General features: G+C 36.0%; 1 protein-coding gene across 1 annotated transcript; it reads right to left on the reverse strand.

Annotated features, from left to right (window-relative positions):
- Positions 1-26601, reverse strand: LOC121312753 (late secretory pathway protein AVL9 homolog). The gene is made up of 16 exons (XM_041244482.1): positions 26374-26601; positions 19175-19295; positions 17391-17476; positions 17211-17282; positions 16567-16656; positions 14071-14137; positions 13837-13877; positions 13430-13468; positions 13098-13167; positions 10814-11343; positions 8061-8195; positions 7099-7318; positions 6686-6803; positions 5515-5568; positions 2395-2483; positions 1-1858 (listed from the first exon to the last, which is right to left on the reverse strand). The coding sequence occupies exons 1-16, from the start codon at positions 26455-26457 to the stop codon at positions 1743-1745; spliced, it is 1932 nt and encodes a 643-aa protein (XP_041100416.1). The 5' UTR covers positions 26458-26601; the 3' UTR covers positions 1-1742.
- Between the last annotated feature and the right edge of the window lie 488 nt (positions 26602-27089).

The following is a 27089-nucleotide window of genomic DNA, read 5'->3' on the forward strand; positions in this document are numbered from 1 at the left end:
GAATTTTAAAGCATTTCGTTCATTAAACCAAATGACACTTCTCAATTGTTTTTACCAAACAAACAAACAAACAAAAAAGGAAAACAGAAATTGAGATTTGCTTTAAAAAAAAAAAAAACACAATGTAAAACAGTATTAAATCAACCAAATATTCATTTCATGATTTTAAATACACCACATAATGAAGATTACAGATTTTTTTTTTTTTCAATCCAAATCAAACTTCAAATCATCAAACAGCATTCCCATAGTTCAATGTCAATTTCAAACATAAACTGTGTTAGAGGCAGAGTTATGTAATACAGTGGGTTTCCTTCTTTGTGCACACACACACTGCAAGTAGTACTTCATTTTTGTTTTGTAAGAGTATTTCCAAAAACACAGAAAATAGAGACTTCCTGAGTTGAGACAAACCACAAAGAAGAAAAATAAAATAACAGAGTTCTCATGACAATCACTGCCCTCTAATTCAGGTACATGACACGCCTGATATAGACAGAGACTTGTTATTTTGTTGCCAGCCTTCTTGAAGGTAGGAATAGAATACCAATTGCTGACGACATGTAGAATACACAGCTGCAGGGCTTGTACAATTGATCTCTGTTCAAAACAGGTGTTTTTCTTTCCAAAAAAATGGGTAAACGGTGCTGTTTAAATATGTGAGTCTTGTAAGAATTGTATTTCTTGAATTGCATTCTGTGGCTTGGCATGGCAAGTCTGCAACCCATTTTCTTCTGGTAGAAATTCAGCTAACATGGTGGCAATGCCTTTTTGTTTCTATGTGTTTCTTTTTGAGTTTCTCCAGAGGCTAACGTATACAATAGAAAAAAACAAACAAACAACATACATCAGACTTGGCGTGCTTACTGTATCTAGCTACTGGTTGATTTTCAAAACATTTTACAAGCTTATCTGTTAAACAAGTCTTTAAAACATGCCCATTTTCACAATTTGTGTGTGACATTTCTGGGCTGTCAGTGTCCTTTGGAAAATACTTACAAGCAATCAAATAAATTAAAACTAGAGATATGATTTAAAGTCAGCTTGACTGCAATGTAATTAAAACTGCTAAATCACGGTGAACAAATTGACAGTAAAATGGCGGGTGCAGTTTTGAGGCTGTACATGATCACACCTGTAGTGCAACTGATCAATATTCAGCAACTTTTAAGAACCCTCGCTGAGAGTCAACAGGACTTCAAAAGACAATGTTCAGATACAATTAGTTTCAAATTACTGTTCCAGCATTCATTTGTTCCAAATATTAATGTTCAAGTGTATTCTAAAGATACTTATAAGATACCTGGAATCAAAGGCATCTTTACAACAACTTGATTAATACTTACATATATAAAAGTGTGTATGAAACACTTGAAGCTAAAGTGCACCAGTTAAAGAAGTGAGGCTAACTGTTCAAATATTCTCACTCGAATGCAATTATGAATAGAGCTGAACCGGTCTTACACTTAATTTCTAGAAGAACTTTCTTTTTAAAATGATTTGTACTGTTAAGTTTTCAACATGGTAGTCATGCGTTACAATAAATCACAGCCGAACGCAACACCTCTTCTAATCTAACTCTGCCTCTAGGAAGAAAAAACCAACTGGTCTATTTAAACTGGAAACACGGTGAATGACATTTATAAGGGTTAATGAAACAGTTTTTTTCTTGGGAATAAACTTGTGGAATGTATATTTTTAAAATGACGCACAGCATTTTGTTTCTTTGTTGGAAAGTTGGGTCATGGTTTAGCTTCCCGCTGTTCGCTGTACCCTGGTGGAGCAGCCTGTGCGAAGGTTGAAAACCAGGTAGACATTGCCGACTTTGCACTGGTGAGAGCGCCTCCGACCGACTGACCTGCATTATGAGAAGAAGAAAAAGCACAAACTAAGTACAGACACTAAGGAAAACACTCTTGTTTGGTTGGTAAGCAATTAGTTGCTGTCCCAGAAATGTTAACATCCCCCAGTGACTAGCTTAATATAAAAGGACAGTCAGTTCATGTCTTCAAGAACATGGTATTAGCTCCAGCTCTATAAAGACCACATCCCTTGGTTTTTGTGTGGAATCCCAGAGGCATTCCACACAAAAAAAAACCAACAACTACATAGTAAGGGGACAATATTAATTTTATAATAAGTGTCACCATGTACAAATGTAATATTTATATATGCTTATTTATAATATATAACCATTTCCAATAATTGTCACCAACTACACTCTTCAGTAAATAAAACCGCAAGAAAGAAACTCAGTGTACTTCTGTTGAGTAGTTCCTTGCCAGTTTTATGCCATTACAATCAATGTATTTCTCTCTGAAAGTTTACTTAAAAATAAGATCCTTTACGTCCTACCAGATAAATCAATGGAGAAATGGCTTTGTGTTCGCTTACCTACTGCCTTTCCTGTCTGGACAACGCTGCGGCTTGTGGTTATCATAGCATTACCAAGTTTCTTTCCTCGCTCACTGTTCTGTACAGAGCTGGAAAATCAAAAGGGAAAACGTATATAAGATTTGATATTAAGGACAGATAATGCAGCCTACAGGATTTTGTTTTATTAATAGAGAATACAAATTACAGCATCTTGTCTGTGAAAGATACATTTCGTGGCATGGCAACAAAGCACTTCTCTATAAATGTTTTTTTGTGATTGATTTCCCAACTGTATTTAAAGCATATTCCCAACAAAAAAAATACCATACTTTAATTGTAGAACATGTCTGGAACATACTGTCTCCCTGCTTTCAATATAAAATTATAGTCTAAAGGGAAAAAAAAAACAAAAAAAACATGGGAGCTTATTTTTATGGAAATGTAGGTGTTAGTGTTAAACAATAATCATGCAAGACCATCCCATACACCTATTGGAACATTTGCTGATTTCCCTCAGGAACAGATGGCCAGATCCAATCAGTCTAAGCAATCTGCTCCTTTTTATTCAGTATTGTACACAGCCCCTTCTATTACTTTCCATGTGTTTCATAACAGTGGCTTTGCCGTCTTTGTGGATGATTTTGACTCCAAAGAGAGTGCTTGTGGAACTACAGCCTGGAACCGGAATGGTTACCAGGGCAACTGTTGGCAAGCTCTGATGAAGGAAATTCTGGCAGACTAAGAATCTCCCACAATGCAAGAAGCGATCAATACAGCAGACAGAACAGCAAGCACTTGTGATCCGTGGTTTTCCTGTCTTAATTACCTGCTGAAAGTGACCCTGTTGCCCTTGGGCAGCCTTCAACATTGATGTTATTGTACCAGAGTGTCTGTGTCTGCTTTACCACACTACAACAGAACTGTAATACAGGGATAACGGCCATTCAAACTGTGTGGTGTGGGCTTTGAAACCCAATTATTAAGTATGTTTAGTGGCCCCAGAAGTAAAACCTTAATTCTTCCCCTGTTGGAGACTGTGGCAGAGCAAAGCTCTGCCCTTTATAAATTGGCAGGGATGGGGTTAACTTCCCCTACCTGCCTGGGTTTATTATGTTCAGGTGGCTGGGGTTGATTAGTTGATTAGGTTGATTAACGATCAATCAGCGCCCAGCCACCTGATATAAAAGGAGGCCTCTGCTTCTCATTAGGAGAGAGGGAGCTGAGGAAGCAGGCTGGTGTTTGTTTTGTGGTTTTTGAATTTTCTAAATCCAGTGAAGGCATTGCCCAGCCTGGAAACTTTATTTTTGTGAGTTTTGTTTTTGCTTTATTTGTGTTTGAGTATCTGTTATTTTGCCCTTGTGCACTTTATTTTTGTTTATTTATAATAAAATAGTTATTTTTTTGAACTGCAGTCTGTCTCTGGGCCTCTATCCACTCGCCAGCCTGCCACATTTGGTGCCAGAAGTGGGATAGCGCCACCTAGAGGCTCAGAGCAGTATTTATTTTTTTTTGAAAAAAAAAAAATGGGAAAGAAGAGTGGATAGAGGCCCAGAGACAGACTGCAGTTCAAAAAAATAACTATTTTATTATAAATAAACAAAAATAAAGTGCACAAGGGCAAAATAACAGATACTCAAACACAAATAAAGCAAAAACAAAACTCACAAAAATAAAGTTTCCAGGCTGGGCAATGCCTTCACTGGATTTAGAAAATTCAAAAACCACAAAACAAACACCAACCTGCTTCCTCAGCTCCCTCTCCCCAAATGAGAAGCAGAGGCCTCCTTTTATATCAGGTGGCTGGGCGCTGATTGATCGTTAATCAACCTAATCAACTAATCAACCCCAGCCACCTGAACATAATAAACCCAGGCAGGTAGGGGAAGTTAACCCCATCCCTGCCAATTTATAAAAGGGCAGAGCTTTGCTCTGCCACAGAGACATATTTAAAAGTATACAGAGGATTCACATTTGATTGGAGCTGAAACAGTGGTTTACAAATAAAGGTCTTCAGAGAGAATTATTGTATAAAACTGCATTTTCTTTTAAAAATAGAAACCTATTAACATTGCAATATTGCTGACAGATGTTAAAATATGATCCTGCAAAGCTATCAACAGTTAAGTGTTCATTATACACCAACCTTGGCTTAGAAGAGTTGAGCAAGTAAACATGTAGCATGTAACTCTAGAACGAATGTTTGTGAGAAAGCAATTTAACATGGTCCATATTACGTTTCCATTGCACTTCCCCAGAATGAAAACCTATCCTCATTGTCCATCTGTGTGCAAGAACGATATCTATCTCATGACTAAAGCACTATGAAAACAAACTTTGGAAATGGTTGTGTTGATTCACTGTGCATTGATTAATTACAAGAAAATGGAAAAGCAATGCTACAGGACTGCACTGTATTGTGTGCATTTAAATATTCACCAGGATAGTGAAATCAGATTGTGTATATTTTTTATATATATATATATATATATATATATATATATATATATATATATATATATACACACACACACACACACACACACACACACATATATATATATATATATATATATATATATTTCTATATTTATTTATTTATTTATTTATTTACATTTCAATATGTCTAATAAAGTGGCCTTGTTGACTAAGGCACTATCTACTTCAAACCGTGATTATTATTATTTTTTTAGATTTCACCATGACTGCAAAACCTAAGATGTGTATTGACTCCTGTATCCTCTGTGCAATCCCTGTAAGACCAGATAAACTGCAAAATAGGCATCAACCACAAGATGGCAGTATCTACACACTCAACAGTCACAAATGTGTAACATCTAGGAAAAGACTGTAGAAACCTATTGATAGAACTCTTTATCCAAGCATTTGACCAGAAATCTATGATGCATTTTCTCTTAGCTAGTGCTGTTTTCCAAATGTCATGGAGCGCATTTGATGAAATGGAGCTCTGACTTGAGTTTTCAGATATTTTGCAAGGACAAATCTGCCAAATGTTTACTAAATCTGAAGTCTCTGTTTTATAAATTTAAGTCAGATTTCTTGACTCCCATAAGACAAGCAAAAAATAAATAAGCTTTTTTTTGAAAATCTGATTTAAAAAAAAAAAAAAAAAATACTTACTGTGAGAATCTCAGTTTTACATCTCCTACGCTGTATTGCCCTTGGAATGGATGGCTAAAAGGGAATGAAATTAAAAAATATATATATATATAACCTCTCACAATAAACAAATAACCCCAAAAACCACTAATCAAAGACAGAACAAGTCAAAATCACGGTAGCACATTCAGAAGCAAGTCAGGTAGCACATTACACGCCCCCCTACATGTTTCTACAACTGTTTAAACAATGTACCTGTAATTTTCCTTTTCATTGTTAACATCCTGACAATTTTTTACACTTATAACATTAAAGTCTGTTTCAAAGCTCTTTTTAAAATGGCCGCTCTAGTGCACTGGAGTTTGAGATCTGTCCTCTAAATCACTGTAGGAAGAGCAATTAAAAAAAAAAAAAAAAAACATAACAAGTGCTCTGTACCACATCATGGATCGTTATTGCTGTGTTACCTGTTTGAAATTGTGGGAAATAATCCTTACACTATCGGTGCACTAGAGCAGACATTTTGAAAAGAGCTTTAAAGTTATAGGTGTACAAAGTTGTCAGGATGTTATCAATGAAAAGAAACAGTTGTAGCAACATGTGGGGGCATGTAACGCTAGATTTTTCGGAGCCTCGCCACTTACTCCAAGTTACGTTTTGCACTCACCCTAATAAACTCTAGTTATCCAGGAGTTCAACTGCCACACAATTGGTGCCTTAACTGCAATATCAGTACAGTCTAATGGTTCTATATTTAACAACACTGTACTCAGTTCAAGACCTTTCAAACTGGCCAAGACACACTGCTTGCAAAATATTATCATTACTATTATTAATTAGTAATTTAGCAGACGCTTTACCCAAAGCAACTTACAGAGACTAGGGGGTGCTGCAGAGCCACGTACAATAGGACCTCGGTTTTAAGTCTCATTTTTTTACTTCTATATTTTTTATTATATATTATAAACACATACATAAATGCAAAATACTGTATACCACATCCCGAAATAGTTTTACCATTACATTAGAGACTGGGCACGAGTCTGAGAAGTAAATGAAGCAGACAAGAGCAAAGTGCATTTCCAATGTTCTCCCCTCCACATACTCAAACTCTGATATTCAACTCGAAACTGTATCTAAAATGGCAGAACTCATCCAAAGCAAACCATTATTTAAACAAGTGCGTCCTTACCCGGGTGTGACCTCTGACAGAGCAGGGTGCTTGTTGCTGTACCACACTCTGTAGTTGTGTGTGATCTTCCAAGTGTTTACAAACGCTGCCCCATAGTCTGCCAGCATCTTTTCATGATCTGAGGGGAAAAAAAAGAAATGCAAGTAGACTGAACATTGTGTGTGTGCGTGTTTTCTGCTGCGTTTAAATAAAGACTAAATAGCTTTATGCGCAAGTGGGGGTTTACAGTTATAGGTAAGTAGAGAATCACAGCTAATTTAACCGACCTTGTATAAGACTTTACAAAATCAATGTGAATTTGTCGTCACTTGACCATCTTACCAGTGAAAAAACATTTAGTTCTTTATTTATTTTAGATGTTAAAGGAAACATTAAACCATGAGGGTTGTTAAGTCAGTTTTATCAGGACTAACCTTGCTGCAAGTTGGTAGATAGAAGAGAATGCAGGTAGAGTCCGAACTGAGCTCTGATCCACTCGTCTCCCCCCTCCCAGCCTGTACCATCCAGAAACACATCGTCCCGGTTCTCGGTGACGTGCTTCACCAGGTAGTCTGCAAAGCGCAGGTCTGCTGTGGTCAGGTTGAGCACTTTTCTCAGCTCAGGGTCCTGGATATGTATACGACCCTCTTCCACCTGGAAAAGTGATTGTGTTTTTAACAAGGGGGTTGTAAACATGTACACGCTTCAGCTTTGATTACTACTTTTTATACTAAACCCAGAGATACCAAAAACGTGTTTCATTCAGTTTGCTCTTCTCTGGGAGTAACGGTCCAGAAAAGTAAAAATATCGATGTATGGAGGAAAACTACTGTGACTGCTTATACCATACATAACTGTATTTACAGTGTTTTTAATGCATACTTATGCAGATTATATTTTATTCAAATTAATCTGAATAATCACTAATTGGATTTTTACAAATGCTGCCAAAACTGGTCATTTAAATCTGACATACAACCCCTTTAAGAGGGTAAACAGCAACATTAAATACAATCTGTTAAAATGCTAAAATAGTTTTACTCTGGGAATTTATTTTTACGATACTACAAATAAAAGAAAATAAAAAAATACCAAAAAGTGTATTGGTGGGAATTGTTGGTGTTGTGGGTTTTCTATAGACTACATGGTTACATCGTGTGGACAGATATGACTTGTGAACCGAGTCACACAGGTAATGGTCATCACATTACAATGCACCAGAACCACTGGTTTCTAATTAAGCTGCAGTGGCTTGAGATGAAGGGTCAGTCTCTCATCAATCTCCCGATTAACTGCACAGTATCAGGCAAAACTCGTAATAGATGTACTGGCTGCACTGTAAGCAGGGGTTAATAAACAACAAAACCATCAACAAAACAAGCAAGGCTAGCCTCACGTCCACAATGGCATCACTCAGGTGCCTCTGCTGTCGAAAGAGGATGTTGGTGGCTCCCGCGACAAATCCACGCACAGTCACATCTGAGAGAAGGTGATGTTGCTGCAGAGCCATGTAGGGCAAACACAGGTAACCCTGGCAACAAAAACAGAAGACTGTGATCATTCCAGCAGGGCACATGAACAGAGCACTGGCTAGCCTATTCTCTACCTTTCAATCAGTGAAGCTTTCAATCAGGACAGATGAACAGCACTGACTAGCCCATTCTCTACCTTTCAATCAGTGCAATTTTCAATCAGGACACATGAACAGAGCACTGACTAGCCCATTCTCTACCTTTCAATCAGTGAAGGGATGTTTTCACTTCCCAACCCAAACTGTGTGCAATTTTCATTTGTAGTTTTCACCAAACATTATTCAGTCAGTTCACCTGTTTAATATCTACAGTTGGATATGTAACTTACAGTAGACTTCACCGTACATGTACACATTGTTTTGACCCAATTAAGACTGCATTTTCTTAGCTCTTGTTAAAAATACCAGCATTATCACTGAACATATGCAGTCAGTTTCTGAAATAGTTTATGAGATGGCCAATGTTAAACATTTAGAATTTGATCTAAAATGTTACCAGAAATATGCATGTGAAAGTAATCGCTACATACAGTGCAAGATTATTTATTTAATATTTGGTATTAATTCATTGTCTAATTAATATAAACATTACTGTTGTACACTTTAATACTGTAGTCATTATTTTAAATTTTATTCCAACATTGAAAATACGTTTGTTTAATCTCACTGTTTAAACATGTACAGTAGGAAATTAAAACACCCCAATCTAAGACCAATGCATTGCATGATGATGAAACTATAGTTCTAGGAATGATGCGGCAAAGGTGTTCTTGATAAAAGTATACAGTGGTTATGAACAGTGATCCTAGGAATCCGTTAGCTGCGGAATTTTTTGTTTTACACTTGGGGTGGAGCAAAAAAACATTTTGTTTGTTTGTTGTTTGTTAACAGAATCAATACACTTATCATATATAATCATCCACACAGGTAAACATACTTGTTCAATAAAACTGCTTCTGGTGTACAGAGGTGAAGGCTGAACGAGGCTCAGTGTCACATACATTCCTGTTGAAACGCAGCAGCAGTTTCCTTTAGTATCCAGTGCTTTGTTCCTACTAAACAAGCTGTTTAAAGGTGCCGAAATCGATTAAAAAATCACTCCTAACGATCATTTCAATGAGTTTGCAAATAGCCATCCTGATACAAAGACTAACTCGGAGATAAATTAAAATGAATACTGTTTTTTGGCTTTTATTATTACTGCAAAGAAATATTTGTAATGTTTGTAGTAAAATGGTAAGTTTGTTTACATTGATTGATGGCACTGGTGAGCTTGTAACTTCCTTAGAATTTGAAAGTGTACCAATAAACACTTGAACTGTGTTAACTGTTATGATTCAATAGTACTGTCTGTTTATCGTATAATGTGAAGGGGTGGGGTGGGAGTGGCAACAACTCCATTTTAGCCTTTTATTTTAATTACGGAAAAACAATTTTTTTTTTTTTTAAGTATTTTTTAATAGGAGAATTTTGTTTCTTTTATTTCAGAAAAACTAGGATCCCTGGTTATGACTATAACTTATACTTTAAGAATCCATGAAATAAGCAGAACTATTCATACTGCATGAATCTACAGTCCCTGCTTTACAGACTTGCTGGTTAACAGACAAAAACTAAAATAAAGAGAGGTGCTGTAGCAGCCATTAAACTGAATCACATGTTCCAGTTGAGACTTAGCAGTTTCCAGTTACAAAAACAGTGCATCACTGCTGGCAGGGATCTCAATATACTGAACTACTAACTAGGCATCAGGTGGACCTCTCTGGCTAGATTACAGTGGAGTAAAATTGGAAAGGTCTTTGCAGTACATTACTGTATTAAACCTGACACTGCAGATGCTGGATCACATTTACATCCAAGCAAGTATCATATTCTATTGCTCTTATCAGGATACACTTACAATCAGCTAAGATCACAAAGCACATTATGTATCTGCTTTATAATATAGTAGATTTGCTCTGCACCCACAAGTCAATCAATATTGATAAGGGGTCAATTTTGAGTAATATGGCCACCAAGCACTGACAATAATGGGAAACAAGATCCTTGTTTAAAAAAAAAAACAATTTAGCTAAGAAAAATACATCATGGTGCTGATGCATGTCACTAAAATACACAAGAATATAAGCAGGAGCCTGTTCTTCACCAACAGCACCACAGAATCCAAACAAATTCTGGAGGAAAAAAAAAAAAAAAAGGTCACCCCAAACCTATGGCCAACAGCTAGAAAATGACGCTTTTGTGCAAAAAAATTTGTTCAAAACAAAACAGGGACACACATATGCTTTTAAATGCCATAGCACTTTAAAATAAGAAAACATAGTTACTGGAAACAGTATAAATATAATTTAGTTTTTTTTTTTACTGACGCTATTAGAACATGTCTTCATTTGGCAGGCATTCCATAGTAAATCATATCAGCAGGAAACCATTTTGAAATTGCACACTGCACTCAACATTGATGCAAAGCAGTATTGCCAGCTAGGTTCCCCTTTTGATAAGGTCAACAATAAGTCCATAATTAATTATAACCTACATGACTTCACCAAAATAATACCTGTAATTATTTTTGTCGTCTAAATTACCCCTTTTAAAAAAGCCTCCAAAAACCAACACACCTTAGTAAAAACCGCCAAAGGTAAGCCAAACTGGTCTTCTTCCAGCCCTGACACAAGGCCTTGGACTAGTACCGTCTGCCCAGTGTTGGGCTGGGGCTGCACAGTGATAGGGAGTGTTTCGGAGGGGGACGACTCGCTGGGAAACGTTTCCGGGAGCTCGAAGGAGTCTTTTTCCTGATTTTCTTCTTTTGGAGCCCCTTCTTCCAGGGCACTGGGGTCCAGGGTCTCCCAGTCGCTCTCTGAAGAGTCTGGAGAAGTTCTTGATGGGGGCTTTAGATGATGGTTGTCTTCAGTCAAGGATTGTGACATTTCTTCCTCTTTAAGCTTGGCCTGGTGGGTCTCATTCCGATTCACCTCAGAGATCTCCTTGGCTTCTCCACCACTTTCTTGGTTGGAGTTTGAAATGTCTGAAACAGAGACTGAAACATAGTCTTCAGAACCACCAAGGACTTCAATCAGATTGAGGTCTTCGGAGGTGCTCTTCCTCGGTTTGTAATGGGAAGAGTCTGCAAGGCCATGTTCAATCATTCCTAGGAAACAAGAAAGCATTTTAACTTTTTTTTTCATTCTGAATAACTGAATCAGTGTTCAATTTTTTTTTTTTTTTATCATATTGCTTTTAATCCAAATGTCAAAGTACAAGTGGTGAAGCAGTACATTTCCTTGGGGAGTTGTATCACAGTTAATAAATTGCCCAGGACAGATGTTCAAATAAAACTGTGGTTCGGACTTTATTTTACTGTTTACTGTCAAAAGTATGAGTTTGTAAATTGAAGCCAGAGTCAGAAGCTGCTAGCAAATCAAGAGTAACCGACATCTCATTTAAGAATAGCCCTGAACTAGTAATTGGTTATCAGGATTGCCTTGGCTGTGATCTTGATGAAGAAAATATTGCTCCATTTGTTAATGCATTATTTGAAAATATTTACAGTCATTAAACAAAAAGTGCATATGCTACTGCAGTGTTTCATTACATTCTTAAACATTTATTATGTTTTTAATAATACCTCCAGTCATTTGCAATATAGAGCTTATTTACGATTTACATGGGAACTGTGAGTTAGAACGTGGCTTATTAAAATGAAATGAAATGAAATGAAACTTGAATGATCTGGAATAAATCACTTCACACAGGTGTGTAATAAACATAGGTATCATTTTTCAGAAACCTTTTTTTTCATATATAGTAGATTAGCCCTGCACCCACAAGTCAATCAATATTGATAAGGGGTCAATTTTGAGTAATATGGCCACCAAGCACTGACAATAATGAGAAACAAGATCCTTGTTTTAAAAAAACAAACAAAAACATTTAGCTAAGAAAAATACATCATGGTGCTGATGCATGTCACTAAAATACACAAGAATATAAGCAGGAGCCTGTTCTTCAGCAACAGCACCACAGAATCCAAACAAATTCTGGAGGAAAAAAAAAAAAGGTCACCCCAAACCTATGGCCAACAGCTAGAAAATGACGCTTTTGTGCAAAAAATGTGTTCAAAACAAAACAGGGACACACATATGCTTTTAAATGCCATAGCACTTTAAAATAAGAAAACTTAGTTACCGGAAACAGTATAAATATCATTTAGTTTTTTATTTTTTACTGACGCTATTAGAACATGTTTTCATTTGGCAGGCACTCCATAGTAAATCATATCATCAGGAAACCATTTTATGAAATTGCATACTGCACTTAACATTGATGCAAAACAGTATTGCCAGCTAGGTCCCCCTTTTGATAAGGTCAACAATAAGTCCATAATTAAATATAACCTACATGACTTCACCAAAATAATACCTGTAATTATTTTTGTCGTCTAAATTACCCCTCCAAAAACCAGCACACCTTAGTAAAAACCGCAAAAGGTAAGCCAAACTGGTCTTCTTCCAGCCCTGACACAAGGCCTTGGACTAGTACCGTCTGCCCAGTGTTGGGCTAGGGCTGCAGTGATAGGGAGTGTTCTGGAGGGGGACGACTCGCTGGGAAACGTTTCCGGGAGCTTGAAGGACAACGAGGTGTGTTGGACAATGAAGTGTGTTGAATGAAGTAGTTTTTCCAAGCTTCATTTTTCACACTGTTTGCACTGGCTAGTGATTTGCTTCATCACTAAACTGACCCTCACATTTTTAATGTGGCTTTACAGAGACCCTTTTTGAGCTCTCTGACAATAAACCGAAGCGAAAAAAGTCAAACTGAACATTTCATTGATGAGAAAAAAGTATGTTTCATTGAACAGCCCCTTTCAAGGGTGACTACATAGCCTAACCAACTGTTTCTTACCAGGAAAAAGTGATAAAACGGTCATCAGGGCTCCTACGAGTCTGTTGACTGGTGACACATAAAACAGGACCTAAACATAACACATCATGTTAGTTAGTTGTACATAACCACAAATCAGTCATTTTATTTCTCCAAAAATCTAACTCGGTTTGGTCTCAAACCTCAATTAATGACCTTGCCAGATTATATTTCCAACTCTGTACACACTATATTAGTTTTACTTTATCTCCACACTTCATTCCATTGCCTTTTAGTGTGGTTTTTAGTTTCAATTTTACATGTTTACTCTTTCTCAAAATATGGTAAATTAAAAATAGGACATTTTGTATTACCTTTTTTTCCAGCAGAATCAATTTAAACAGAATCAGGACCTGTAAGCATGAAGAGTATAAAATAGGTAAGACTCTCGCTTGTAAAAAGTTGAACTTTTTTTTTCCTTCACTACTTTAGAGTTAATCTGCAGCAGTCACTATAAATGTTTTCTAATGGTGCAGCACTCAACCTGTGCTCAGAGCTGCATACAGAATTAGTAACGTTATTAGTAAAATATGTTCTACAAAAACTGTGAAACCAGCCATTATCATTTTATTTATCCCCTTGGTGATCAATAAGGGATATTTTGTTTTGGCAAATGTTTAAAGAGTGAATAGGTCTAATCCCATTGTTGTAAAGTTGTGTGTTGTAGCAGCATAATTCATGACGTTGGGATGTTGCATGATTAAGGAATTGAGGACATTACCTTATGTTGAAACTGAAGAATCAGATCTCGAGGAGATAAGCCTAGTAAAAAAAAAAATTGTTAACATGATATAGTGTACATACATGTAGTATGTTAGTAATAAAGTCGTATTTAACATACTTTTTAAGTTGAACACTGAAGTCTTTTCCAATAATATTTAGATTACAGTAATTCAATTGTTTTTGTTTCAGTTACTGAGTGCAGGTATTGCCTGATAAAGTGTTTAAACCTTACCAAGATACACCTGGGATCCCTCCAGTGATGTTCCTCGCAATGATCCATTCATGTGATCATAAAGTTCCTGCCATAAAAGTTAGATTATTTAATTACTTATTCAAACTATAATGAACACTACTGCAAATAGTGAACAACAAACAAAAAACAACATAATGGCAATAAAGTTTTCAGAAATATGTTTATTTTTATGTCAGACAAGAGTGGTAGACATATTTTAAAAGCCTGTTTAAGTACTTATAGAAACATCTTAAAGGCACATAGGTAAACCCAAAGCCATGGGCAAATCTGATGGATAAAAATTAAATATTTAAAATCAACTTTTATGGAACTACCATAGGCAAAAATGAAGTCGTCTATTGCCACATTCTCCATGTGCATTGAATCCTAAACATGTTTTGTAGCAAAAGTTTTGCTTTTGTGGATGAGGTAAAAAAAAATGGATAAGAAATAGATGTCTACAATTATTTATTTCAGCAATTCTTTTGGAAATGCTTCCAAAATGCTAATTCAAAAGTATTCATACCGACAAGGAACATTAAATGAATAGCTAGTTGAGGCACCTTTAGCAATAATAACCTCTTTTAAACGATTAGGATATTTGTCAATGAGCATTTGGCATGATTCTAGTGATTTCTGACCATTCTTCAACGCAAAATTGTTCCAGTTCATTAAAATTTCGAGGCCTTCTCTTGTGCATAGACTTCTTCAACTCATACCAAAGATTCTCAATTGGATTTAGATTGGGACTTTAATTAGGCTATTCCAGAACATTAACTTTATTCTTCTTTAACCATTCTGAAGTAGATTTTGATGTGTGCTTTGGATCGTTGTTGTGTTGGAACGTCCAGCTGCACTTTAAACCAAGTTTTGTAGTGGACGGTTTCAGATGATTGGCTAATATCTTTTTGTATGCTATGGAATCCAATTTACCATTTACTGGAACTAAACGTCCTGTGCCATTAGAGAAAAAAAACAGCCCTACAGAAGGATATTACCACCTCCATGCTTGACAGTAGGCATGGTGTTCTTTTCTTTCTCCATCTCACCAGACTTTCTCCAAATGTAACAACTATCAGTATGGCCAAATAGCTCGATTTTTGTTTCATCACTCCACAAAACCTTTGACCAGAACTCATATTCATCATTCAAATGCCGTTTTACAAACTTTAAGCGATTGTCCTTGTGACGTTTTCCTAAAAATGGCTTTTTGCTTGGCCTGCGAGCATTGAGACCTTCACCATGCAATACTCAACCTATGGTTGAAATGGAAACCCCAGTCCCCCTTGCAGCCAATTCACTTTGAATATCTTTGGCAGTCAATCTCAGATTGTTATTAACCTTCCTCACAATTCTTCTACTTTGTCTTGGTGAAAGAACCTTCTTTCTTCCAACCGAGGGAGCGTTCTGACAGTATTAGGAGTCTTGTACTTCTTGATAACAGAAACAATAGTTGAAACTGGGATACTCAAATGCTTGGAAATAGTCTTGTATCCTTCTCCAGCTTTATGACAATAAATAATTTTCTGCCTAAGGTCTTCAGATAGTTCCTTTACTTTTTCCCCATATTGACTTATTGGTAATGACAGCAATCTTCCTATGCCTAACCCCTTTATACTCTAAGAATATTTAACTCCACCATTTTCTAGAATTAGGTTCTGCATTATCATATTTAAATTTCTGGCACCTTGTAAACAATACTATGATAGCATCAAGGAGTATGAATACTTTTGAGTTAGCATTTTTGGAATTTTGCAAAAAAATTGCTGAAATAAATAATTGGAATCATCTATTTCTTGTAAGTTTTTTTTTTTTCCCCTTATCCACAAAAGCAAAACTTTTTCTACAAATTTTTGCCACACACATACGCTCTCTTTTGAGGGTAACTGACTTGATCTAAACAGCAGTGGATCTACATGCTGTTTAGATCAAGTCAATTACCCCCAAAAGAGAGCACGTGTGTGTGTTTTTAGTATATGCTCTACATTTAATGTCCTCAAAAAGACACCAGTAATTAAGAGTTTGTTTTGTAAGGTTCTGAAAATTAAACATCTAACGGTGAGTTTCTTTCAGTAAAAGTATGTAAAATACAAGAAATTGTGGGATCATAAATATTACCCATTTAGTGATTTAATGGACAGTGGTATTTAGATTCACCAATGATCAAATCGAATGATTTTCAGTAAGTTAATGCGTCATGTGTAGGGTCTTAATAAAAGTGCCTTCATTTTGCAGTCTGAGCAGCCAGAACATGCACAAAACTGCACACAATGACAACGACATCTCCTATACAATAATCGACACCCTACACATGCCATAATATACCATAACACTAGGTTCTAATCATGTCTTGTATATATGATTCATGGAGGCTCCCAACATTCATCTTAGTATTAAAGGGTTCAAGAGGTTTGGTTGATAAATAACTGTCAGGCTTTCAAAGGGTGGTTTGGAACTTAATCTTTACATCAAGAAAATACTGATTCAAAAGCCTACCTTTAAAATTGATATCTGGGAAAAATCTTTTTCTTCAAAGTAGGCATGGGTGATGAGCTGGAGCTTCGCTTGTAGCAACCCATACAACGGCTAGAACAAAGATAATAGACTTACACTGTGTAAACATACCACCCAACACCCTACCTCAGCTAGAACACAATTGTGTTTATCAATGCTAACACAACAATCTACATTCCAGTAATACTAGGATCCAAAAGGAAATTCTTCCATAGCAACGGTACATATTCTCACAGCAACCGCTGCGACTTAGACTGATGTACTCACTTTTCAAATTACAAAGACAAAATGGTGGAAGCAGTTTCACCCATTCCAGGTATAAAAACTTCATTAGCCACAGTGTGTTCAGACAAAGCTCAGGCTTGTCTTATTAAACTAATAGTAAAACCACAGATGTATCAAACTATGCAACAGAAGTCCTATTCCCGATTTCAATAAATTATGAATTTAAAAAAAGAATAGGGAGGCTCCAGCACCAACAAGTCTGAAAACCAATTCCTTAGGGGAGTTTATTTTAATCAAACTGAATTAATCAAGGGACCTAGACTTTATACAAAGTAATGGCTTTTGTACCAAATAATGAAATGAATACAGATAGTATCAATCATGCATTATTTCTATCTTACCAGTCTACTAAGTACACAAACACTCTTCTGAACCGTCTCTCTTGTAACATCTGCCTGACGAACCTTCAGTGCCTACACAAATAAAAATAAAGGACACTTTTTTTTTTAGAAGAAACTTTTTTTTAACTTATGTGAAAGTCACTTACATTGTGTAAAATCAGACTCCCTCTCTCTACTAACCTTAGCTTCTATCTGCCGATAGCAAGATACTCCATACACTGTCTTCTGATCACCATTTCGGGGAGGTAAGTGGAAATAGATAGTATCTACATTGTAAAAAAAATTAAATACATGTAAAGTGCTGGGACAAATATCCGAATATTTGAACAAATATTTTTTTTGAGATGTATTGGGATACAAAATTCAGATGTTTGTATTCGCTACAAATGACAAAAATACCTTGTACTTATTTACTGTCTCACCAGGATTTGTGCAACAGTTTAAAAAAATGGCAAATTAAAAAGGGCTGTGTGATATGTGATGAATATATATAAAAAAAAAAAAATACAGGATCAACACAGCAGCTCTTGAGCATCTATTTAAAAGTTTTAGACAGCAACAAGTAAACAAGTTTATGCGCACACACACAGTGACCTCTATGGAAAGCCATCTGGGCCAAAAATGCGTTGTGCTGCTTTAGAGCAAGGCAGAATCTCATGGGACAGAAAAAAGGCAAGCACGTCAATTTGAAATGCCTTGCTTAAACAGTACCCAACTTCCTGAAAATGTTGTGTAGTGATTTTTATATAGACTGTACATATATATATATATATATATATATATATATATATATATATATATATATATATATATATATATATATATATATATATATATATGCACACACACACACACACACACATTGTTGTGACTTTCTGTGATGTGGAATGTAATAAGAGAACCAAAGTGGGGCATTTTTTTTCCCCTTCACTTCACCACGCCATTTCCACGTTTATTTTATTTTAAGTGTTTAATTTAGATAAATTTCAGTTTTCGTTGCTTGTTCAGCTACAAAAAGACACAAGTAAACCTCATGTTATTACTTTATGAAAATGTGTCGATGACCACTGTTTACTGTGAAGAAACAGCAATGGAAAGAAATGAAAAAAAAAGAAAATAAATAAAATGAATAAACAAAACAACGTTTAACTTGAAATGCAATTTGGCATCCTTTATTTTGTAGTTAATTCACTAGGGTAAAGTAAGTCTTACACAACTTATTCTTTACTGCTGGGATATTTGTCTATTTTAACATATTACATATTATAAGGTCTTGTTGTAAAATAAAGGTCCATACACAGGGGCCACACCCTCTGTCCCTGCAGCTATGCTGCCTCTGCCTGCATTCAGAACAATATAATGGCTTTTATTATTTTTTGAAAAACAAACGAATATCCAAATGAATATTTAAATTATGAGCGAATATCCGACTATGAAAATCCTGTGTTCGTCCCAGCACTAAAATATAATTACTGTAAGATACATAGAAGAATGCAACTATTTCTGAGCAAGTAGGGTATTATTTACCACCTTACAGCTTGGTAACCTTGCTACATTGAACACTGAACAGTTTGGAGAGAAATGGCATCTCTATTGGGTCACTGAAAATAGGCATTTGTCTAAATTCACCAACAAATAGAACAGTATACAATATATATATATCTGAAGACTATGAAACAAAAACACAAATAATATATTATAGTGCAAAAGATGTTTTGCTAAAACATCTAGAAAACTAACCGAGATATGAGTGCTGAGGGTACATAAACAATTCCATGTGGATTCACAAAGTTCATTCCATTTCTTCACATTAATCTGTACTTCAGTGAATTGCATTAATGACAAAAACTAATTATTTAGGTAAATAAATATAATTTAAATATCAGCTGTCTTCAATACATTGTGCTTTAGACACTCAGACAAGAACTGGGTTTTATCAGTGCAAAACACAGCATCCAGCTTACCTTCTTGGTAATTATGGGCCCCGTCAGGCAGGGCTAGGAACGGGAGGTACTTCCACTCCTCAGGTAAACTGCTGTTGTCATGGCCTTCTCCTGGTATTAGTGGTGGGTATGAAAACTCAACCTGTTCAAGACAAAAAACTTGTGTGAACGGAAAAATGATGCCTAATGAACATCGTATACAGATAATGACATGCACACAGAGACCACCAGTCAAAACACTGATGACCAGTCATGCAGTACAAAAACATGGTAAAGCCCTAAAATTGTATTTGATATAATTTGTTGTTATGTTTTCATAGTACAGTATATGGGTATAGCCTCTCTATACAGTATAAAGCTGATGTTGAAATCCAACCATATATCATTACAGTAAGGTGCGCAACATAAAGAGACACCAACTATTATTACAATACTGGATAACACGAGAAACAATGATCCTTAAAGTAAGGTTTCATTGCATTTTATATACCACAGGATTTAATGCTGTACTTGCAAGTGAATGTAAAATCCAGAAGTAAAACACACATATATAAGGCTGTATGTGTATTGTGTTTTATTAAATTGTATTAGATATATTTCAAAACTGTGAATTTCTGGAAGCAATCCAAGATGCCTTTGCTACTTATTTCAAAATCCACTAAAATGTTGGATTCTGTTGAAACTAGCTCTTCTATGTCCAGTCTGAAGATGGATGTTTCAACACATTTATTGTAGGTGTGGGTGTGCATGTGTGCAGTTCAACCAGAACATAATTAACCTACATTAATACCCCTTATAGGCCAGAGACACACACAACATTTTTCTTGGCAACACAAATGTTATATATTGTCTGCGTGTCAAAAACGTACACCTCACTAACGCATAAATATTTTGCCAGGGAAGTAATAGGGATACAGACAAGTGGGCCCACATGTAGCTAACATCATTTGCAGACTATAAAAAGACATAAATGCTGAGGTGGAAATGTAACACAGAAAATAACTGTTTTTTATTCTTTTCTTCTTTACTTGTACTGGTATATAGGCTGTGGGCGGCTATATTCTCAGAACTATAACTCAATACCAGAAAACAAAAACACACATGCAATGAAGTTACTAACCAGAGTTAACAACTCTGATGTTTAATGCTGGGGCTTGTGAGTACTCAGCTGTTTTATTGTGTTATTTTAGGGCTGGGATGAAAGTGTTCTTTTCATGTTCGAGTATTCCTTCAAATCTTAAACAAATATTCTTTCATTTTGTACCACAGTAAAAAAAAAAAAAATAAATAAATAAATTAATAATAATAACAATAATAATATCCAACATGAGTACAATAACCCCAGTACACAGTCTAACTATTTGACTAATTAAATAGGAGAAGAGAAACACTCTTCAGTGGAATGTGCGTTTTATGTTCCCCAAAAGTCATATTATTCATTGTTTTTCTTTACATGATAATTTTTGGTACTGTAATTTCCAGATAGAGTTCATCAAAAGACAATAGGTCTTACAGTAAGAATAAAAAAAAACAGAGTACTTTGTGTACTTCTTGCAATAGATCTACACTATTTTTAATTGGCATCTTAAACTTTTAGCACTGAATATTTTACTAGCAGATAATCAAAATCAAGAGAAACCGCTATATAAAACAGAATTATGTGTTCTTATCAGAATTTCATGCATTTTCAAGAAAATAAATTTGGCACTTACACAAAAATCATGTAAAACATGCCTCCAGACACTGATTAATGTTTAATCTCATCTACAATAAAGTAACCATTCTCATATCTAAATGTATTGGCTGCTCCCTGGTTGACTGTGACACTACATGTTGTGTTTGCTCCTTCAGTTTACAGGACTGAGTTAAAGATGCACAGGCAACACAATATGTACCATTTCACATTGCCTTAGCGACACGAAAAGATTGGTTCCATCACCACAGCTAAAGCACACCAGCAGAAATTGTTTGTAATCACAACAAATACATTCCACATATCTGTTTGTCTTTGATTCTGTCATCACTGGCGTACTACAGTACCTATAAGCACTGAAAAAACACTAGAGACTAATGTCCTACTCATTGAGCGTCAGCACTTACCAACGTTCATGGGGCAGTTTTACTGCATTTTGTTTCATAGCTCACAGTGAGATTTCTATCAGTAGCTGTCACTTGATTTGAGCAGTTCTAATGATGCCTCAACACATGAAAACTCCAGGGGAGTACTTCAAGGCCAATGAGAAGGAAGAGAATAAAAAGATTTTTGTCCTTCTACAAAAAGCCAGAACAACTCTAAAAATAAACATTGAAAAAAATAAAACACTGAAAAACTAAAGCCCTAAATAATGTAACATAATTAAGTGACCACTCGGAAGAAAATGTATACTTTAACTATTTCCCTGCTTTAAAATGGAAGCCAGCTTTCATCTGCTGTGCATACAGTACAACTGAACTGAAAATAATAATCTGATAAAATACTTTTTACTGGAGTATAAAGTGCAATGTTAAACACAGTAGTGGCTATAACCCCCCCCCCCTTTCTTTGGAAAGAAACAAGTGTTTATCTTGTTTTCTGCCTCCTGTTGAGACACTACACTATGTTTGCTTTATAATGATATTTAGTTTTACTTTTGCATTTCGTTTCATAGGTTGCATTTCGTATTTGCAAAAACACGGGGCTCTAATCATACTGTAGTCATGTCAGCTATACTCTTTCGTAACTGTCATGGGCGCTGAGTTCAGCGCCCCAGAGCTTACAGAATACTTGCATTGCTTCTACACGCTAAGTGCACAGAAATCACTACTGCGCACCAGAACCAATAAGAAACTCTGGATTCTGATCTATTCCGCCCTCTTTACTGTGTGCGGCAGCAGGTGTGACAGAAATAATGCGCTGCAATGGATTTAACAATTATCGCAATGTTAATAACAGTAGCTACAGTTTAATTTAGATCATTATTATTATTACTTGTTAATTTAAACTGGTGGGGCAGCACCCTTTGTGCCCGTATACAAGAGCCACCACTGGTTAAACAGGATATTAATCATGAGAAAGAAAATACTTAATTCACTTTTAGACTGTGAAAATGTGACATTAGATTACTGCTGACACCACAGCAAAAGGTTTTTGCAACCACAAAAAATGATGTGGTTATTTTTGCAAGGTGGTTGTTTTCTAAGTTCTGTTTACTTTACCACCTTATTTGCCAGAACAGCAAGCCAGTTCACAGCAAAGGCCTTCTTACTTCCTTTGATGTAGTGTGGCTTTGCTACTTCACACTTGCAGGACCAAAAAGGTCTGCGACCCCATTAACACTTGCGATCTGAGGCGGCTAGTGACACCTTTTCTCATATGTGAACGCTCCAAAAAAGAAAAGGCAGCCCAGGGCCGGCCTAGATTTAAGCCACCATTTTGATGTGTATGAGGTGATTCTGAACATCCAACTCCTCCCTCTGAAGAAAACAACAGACTCCCAAATGTAAATATTGTAGTGAATAGCCTGAGATCAATGTATCTTGTGCCTTTAACTATTATGCTGCGCAGTGTTTTTTAGTTATTTGATCTTCTGATAAAAATGCTCATGTTTGTTCTTGATTTTGAAAAATTAAATGTTGTTGCTGCGTTGGTTATTGTCGATAAATACATAGGCCTATTTGATAATAGATTAAGAAATGAGGTTGCCGACTGCATCACTAGAAGCTATTGACTGCTCAAGCATATCCACTCAGTCACACTGGAATAAACAATTCTGAATGAATCAGAAGTATTCCATGTTTTTGACTACCAGCTAAGGACAATACAGTAAGCATTAGCACTACTTGTTTATTCACCAAGTAGTACTACTTGGGAAATAAACACCAATAAAACAGCTTCACAATGCTGCACTACAGCCTGTATTGAATTCCCACAGACAGGGACTGAACACAATTATTATTTCATGTATATGCAGTATTTCAACCTTTGTCTTTATTTAGTTCAATCTACAGTGAAAGGTGTTCTCAGATTAAATACTGTAATGACAGACGGCTCTGAGCAAAGCAAGTTTACATAATCGAGAAACCTGATTGAAACCGAAAGATTGAGGACTAAACAGTTTCTCAAAACAATTACTTAAGGAGGTCGTGTGGTTGTTTGGATCGTTTTCTCTGGTTCTTAACTAAACTATTATTAAAACATGCTTGGCAGCTTAGTCAAAAGAAAAGGGTTATCCTGAAAATCATGAATATTTATCATACAGTAATTTAACAAAACAACCACAACACTAAGGGGAAATTTCTTCAATTTTAATAAATGTACAGTAAGCTCCTGCTACTCAAGACCAGCAAATACATTTGTAAAGGAACTAACTATTGTTTAAACATGAAACTGGAATCCATTTTCAAAAGATCTCTGTGGAGTATCACCATTGTGTAGTGAGGCATCTGCGGTATTGTGCGGGGGCTAGCTAGCTTGTTGCCCAGTTGAAAACAATCTTACAGCTCACCTTCCAGTCCGCCCTGCACCTGTTCTGTCATGTGACCCTTCTTCTGGCTGCTTTGTTAATCACACTGGGGAATAAACTTAACGGCTGGCTGAGTGGGAAACAAACACATGAAGACACAAATGACAGCCTCCACAAAAGCCTGATACCCTAATATAAAGTAGGAGGTCTTTATCAGTGAGTTTGGACAATCACGACAGGCTGTTCCACAGTGGGTCCTCCATACCCACAGGAAGTTAAATTAATTATGAAATAAATCCCCTGTCAGTGTCATAGTCCACACACAGTTTGCTCTTTCAAAATAACTTAATTATTTATTCTTAACCTTCAATGAAAACAGATAATTGAATACTGTCCCTCAGGCTAAGGGTCACATTCATCAATATTTTTCTAAAAAGAAAAGAAAACCTTGATAAGCTTCAAATACATCAGGAAGTTAATTTAAAGTTTGCCCATAACAAAATGAATTTGCTTTAAACAATAATGTAGCTGCTGCCACTGTAGCAAAGTCATTGCTTGCTAGTTTCAAAATATTTACATCGTTTTACTTTAAATATTGGGTCAAGTTTTGCACTTGCTTTGGATCAGATACATTATTTTTCTATCTTTAACAAGGCCTGACAGTGCGTAGAATGACGGCGAGGATAATGTAAGCAAAAATATTAGAATTACCTTACGATTTCAGGTACGTGCCTTTAAAGTGAAATGACACTGGCAGTGACTTTCTTGTTGTTTGTTTTTATACACAAATAGGTAAATAATGCAAGAAAATTCCTATACTGCTTGGTTTGAATGAGTACACAAGCTTCAATATGAAAGCTGAACACTAATTTTTAATAAAAAAACGACAACAGGTTTTTAAAGAAAACAATATTGTAGCCTACTCACTATAGTGAAAACAGGCTCCTGTTATTTTAAAATACCACTGCTTCAGATTACTAGTACTGCTTAATAACAGTAACAATATTTGGTTTTGGCAAAACCATAATAAAACACAGAAGAAGAATAGTGTGTATACATTGAGCAAAATAAGTTAAGGAGCAAAATATATAGTTTACCCCCCTTGTAATCAGGGAGGAGGGGGCACATGCCCCCTCTGCCCTATGGAAACTAAATGTTGCCCTGTTAGAGGTTTATATATAGAGAACTGATTATCCAATTTTGATAAAAACTAAGTTAGTAGATTATTTATTGGGAGTGTGAGAATTGAATACAAGAGGCTTCTGCCATTTTTTCAACAAAATATGAATCCCTCATCAAGTCACATTAAAAAAAAGCATTCTCTCATTCAGCAGAAGTCGTATTATCCTTGTCAAGCAAACTTTTGGCAATGAAGTTTTGAACTGCTGATACAATAGCACATAATTCCAATTTTTCTGCATCTTTGAACCATGTCTCTGAACTAATATTAACTGTTTGTCAAGCTAAAGTAAAACATAATTTAAGGAATTTTTCAACTGTCAGCTGAGCAGTGAAATAATGTAGCTCCTGTTTGCAGACCTGCCATTGCAAAATTTCCCAGACATAAATTCATGAAGTGGCAAATACACAAACATCACACACTACTTGAGTAGTTAATACATTTCACAAAATCACCTGTCAGAAAATTTCTGGAATCCTACAATCCCTAGTACTGGCAATGGAGAGTACATTAGGATTTCTTCTGTTCCATTTTCATATTCAAAATAAGCCTCAGGTTTGATTAAATGTGTATAAACCTCTGTATGGCCTTAAAAATACAGTTCCAACTATTTTCCCCTAAACCAGTGACACCGAACCCATTGCCGCTTCATATCTAATGCAGCCCTGGACCTTGTTCCAAACAGGTCTTTTAACACTATGTAATTTAACCTAGGTGTTCAATAATTAAGAACTGTTTGGATTGGAAAGGGCTAAAAAAAGCCACATTTGAGTTCCACTGCCCTACCACACCTATTTACCAGTTCAGTATTTTAGCAACGCATTTAGTATGGTAAGGTCAGTCCTGGTTTTTGGCTGCAACCATGGTCTTAATAGTACCTGTATAGGTTATTAAAATGCAAATAATATGTATTATATCTATTTGAATTATTATATCTTCTCACTAGTGGCTTGTGCTTCACTTTTGATGGGCTGTTAAGGCACATTGTTCAGATGACCAACGACTGTGTTACAACCACTGGTTAACGCTATATTATCACCATCCAAGCTAAGCTTTAATAATAACCCCCAGTTTCGTGTACAGCTTTCATGAGACGGGACGTAAGTTTGACAGAATTTGAAGCGCAATAATGAGTCATCACTATATATTCTGTTATTTAAATAAACATTTCTTTGGTTTTTGGTCTACGAATGCTGTATTATATACAGTGTTAATGTAATTATGTTGTGCTTGACATTTCGAGTGCTTTTTATCACCATTATGACCATGAACGAGGATGCTACGCAGCCTGTAATCTCGTCTGACCACCCTTTTCAACACAGCACGATGATGTATTTTGTATTTGTTGACTGATTGACTGAAGTCCGCGTAATTTGTGTTCTTACTGGTTGAAAAAGGTGTCAATGTTTTTGCAATATTGCTACTATCCTGACAAGCATTTCAGAGGCGGTGCAATCTGTATCTTGTTTAGTTTTTTTTTTTTTAGATCAGAAACATCTTCACTAATTCTGGTCCTAGAAGGTTGCCTTCATCAACCAGTAGTTGTGTTGTTTGTTTACATAATAATAATAACATAATCTACCTTTGCCATGTCTTACCTGACAGCCCTTCTTGTGATGAAACCCGACCACCACTATGTGTAATACGGGCCCCCTGGATTCCTCTTCACCCTGAGACTCCATGGTCCCCGGTGTCGCGCTGTTTTTATAAAAGCTGCAGATCGATTCAAACAGAAACCCGCTCGAAGCTCCACTCTTGCTGTGCTGATGGCTGACTTCGTTCAGTCACAAACACCAAAGCTTCGCTTCCGCTTCAGCTCCCCAATCGCATTGAGTGACGTCGATATTAGGTATATTTTGAACAGCGCCGTCATTTGGTTATAAAAGATAAAGAACCGAAATCAACATTACTCCCGACCGCAACTTCTAATATTAGTAACCTACTGTATCTGTTCTGCTGAGTAATTGCACATTATAGCATAACTTGAGAACTAACCCCTCATTCTATTCCATTACTTGCTGGATATCCAAACAAAGAAAGGCCAGGCTGAAAATAAAAACAACCTAACCTGTTCCAAGATCTCATGAAACAGTTATGATCTCCTCTCCCCCCCAAAGAAATACCAATAAATGTAATTACCAGTCTTACCTCGATGGCTATATGCTTGTCTATGCTTTATTTTGAAACTAATATTGCCGTACAAACAAACTGCATAAAGCCAAGGTAAATTGAACGGACCGTCGAAGTTTGTTCAATGCTAGATTGTACGGATTCCTAGCGTACCATGATTATGGTATTGTAGTGTATAAAATAT

The sequence above is a fragment of the Polyodon spathula genome, chromosome 3 (genome assembly GCF_017654505.1).
Source record: "Polyodon spathula isolate WHYD16114869_AA chromosome 3, ASM1765450v1, whole genome shotgun sequence".
NCBI classification, from domain to species: domain Eukaryota; kingdom Metazoa; phylum Chordata; class Actinopteri; order Acipenseriformes; family Polyodontidae; genus Polyodon; species Polyodon spathula.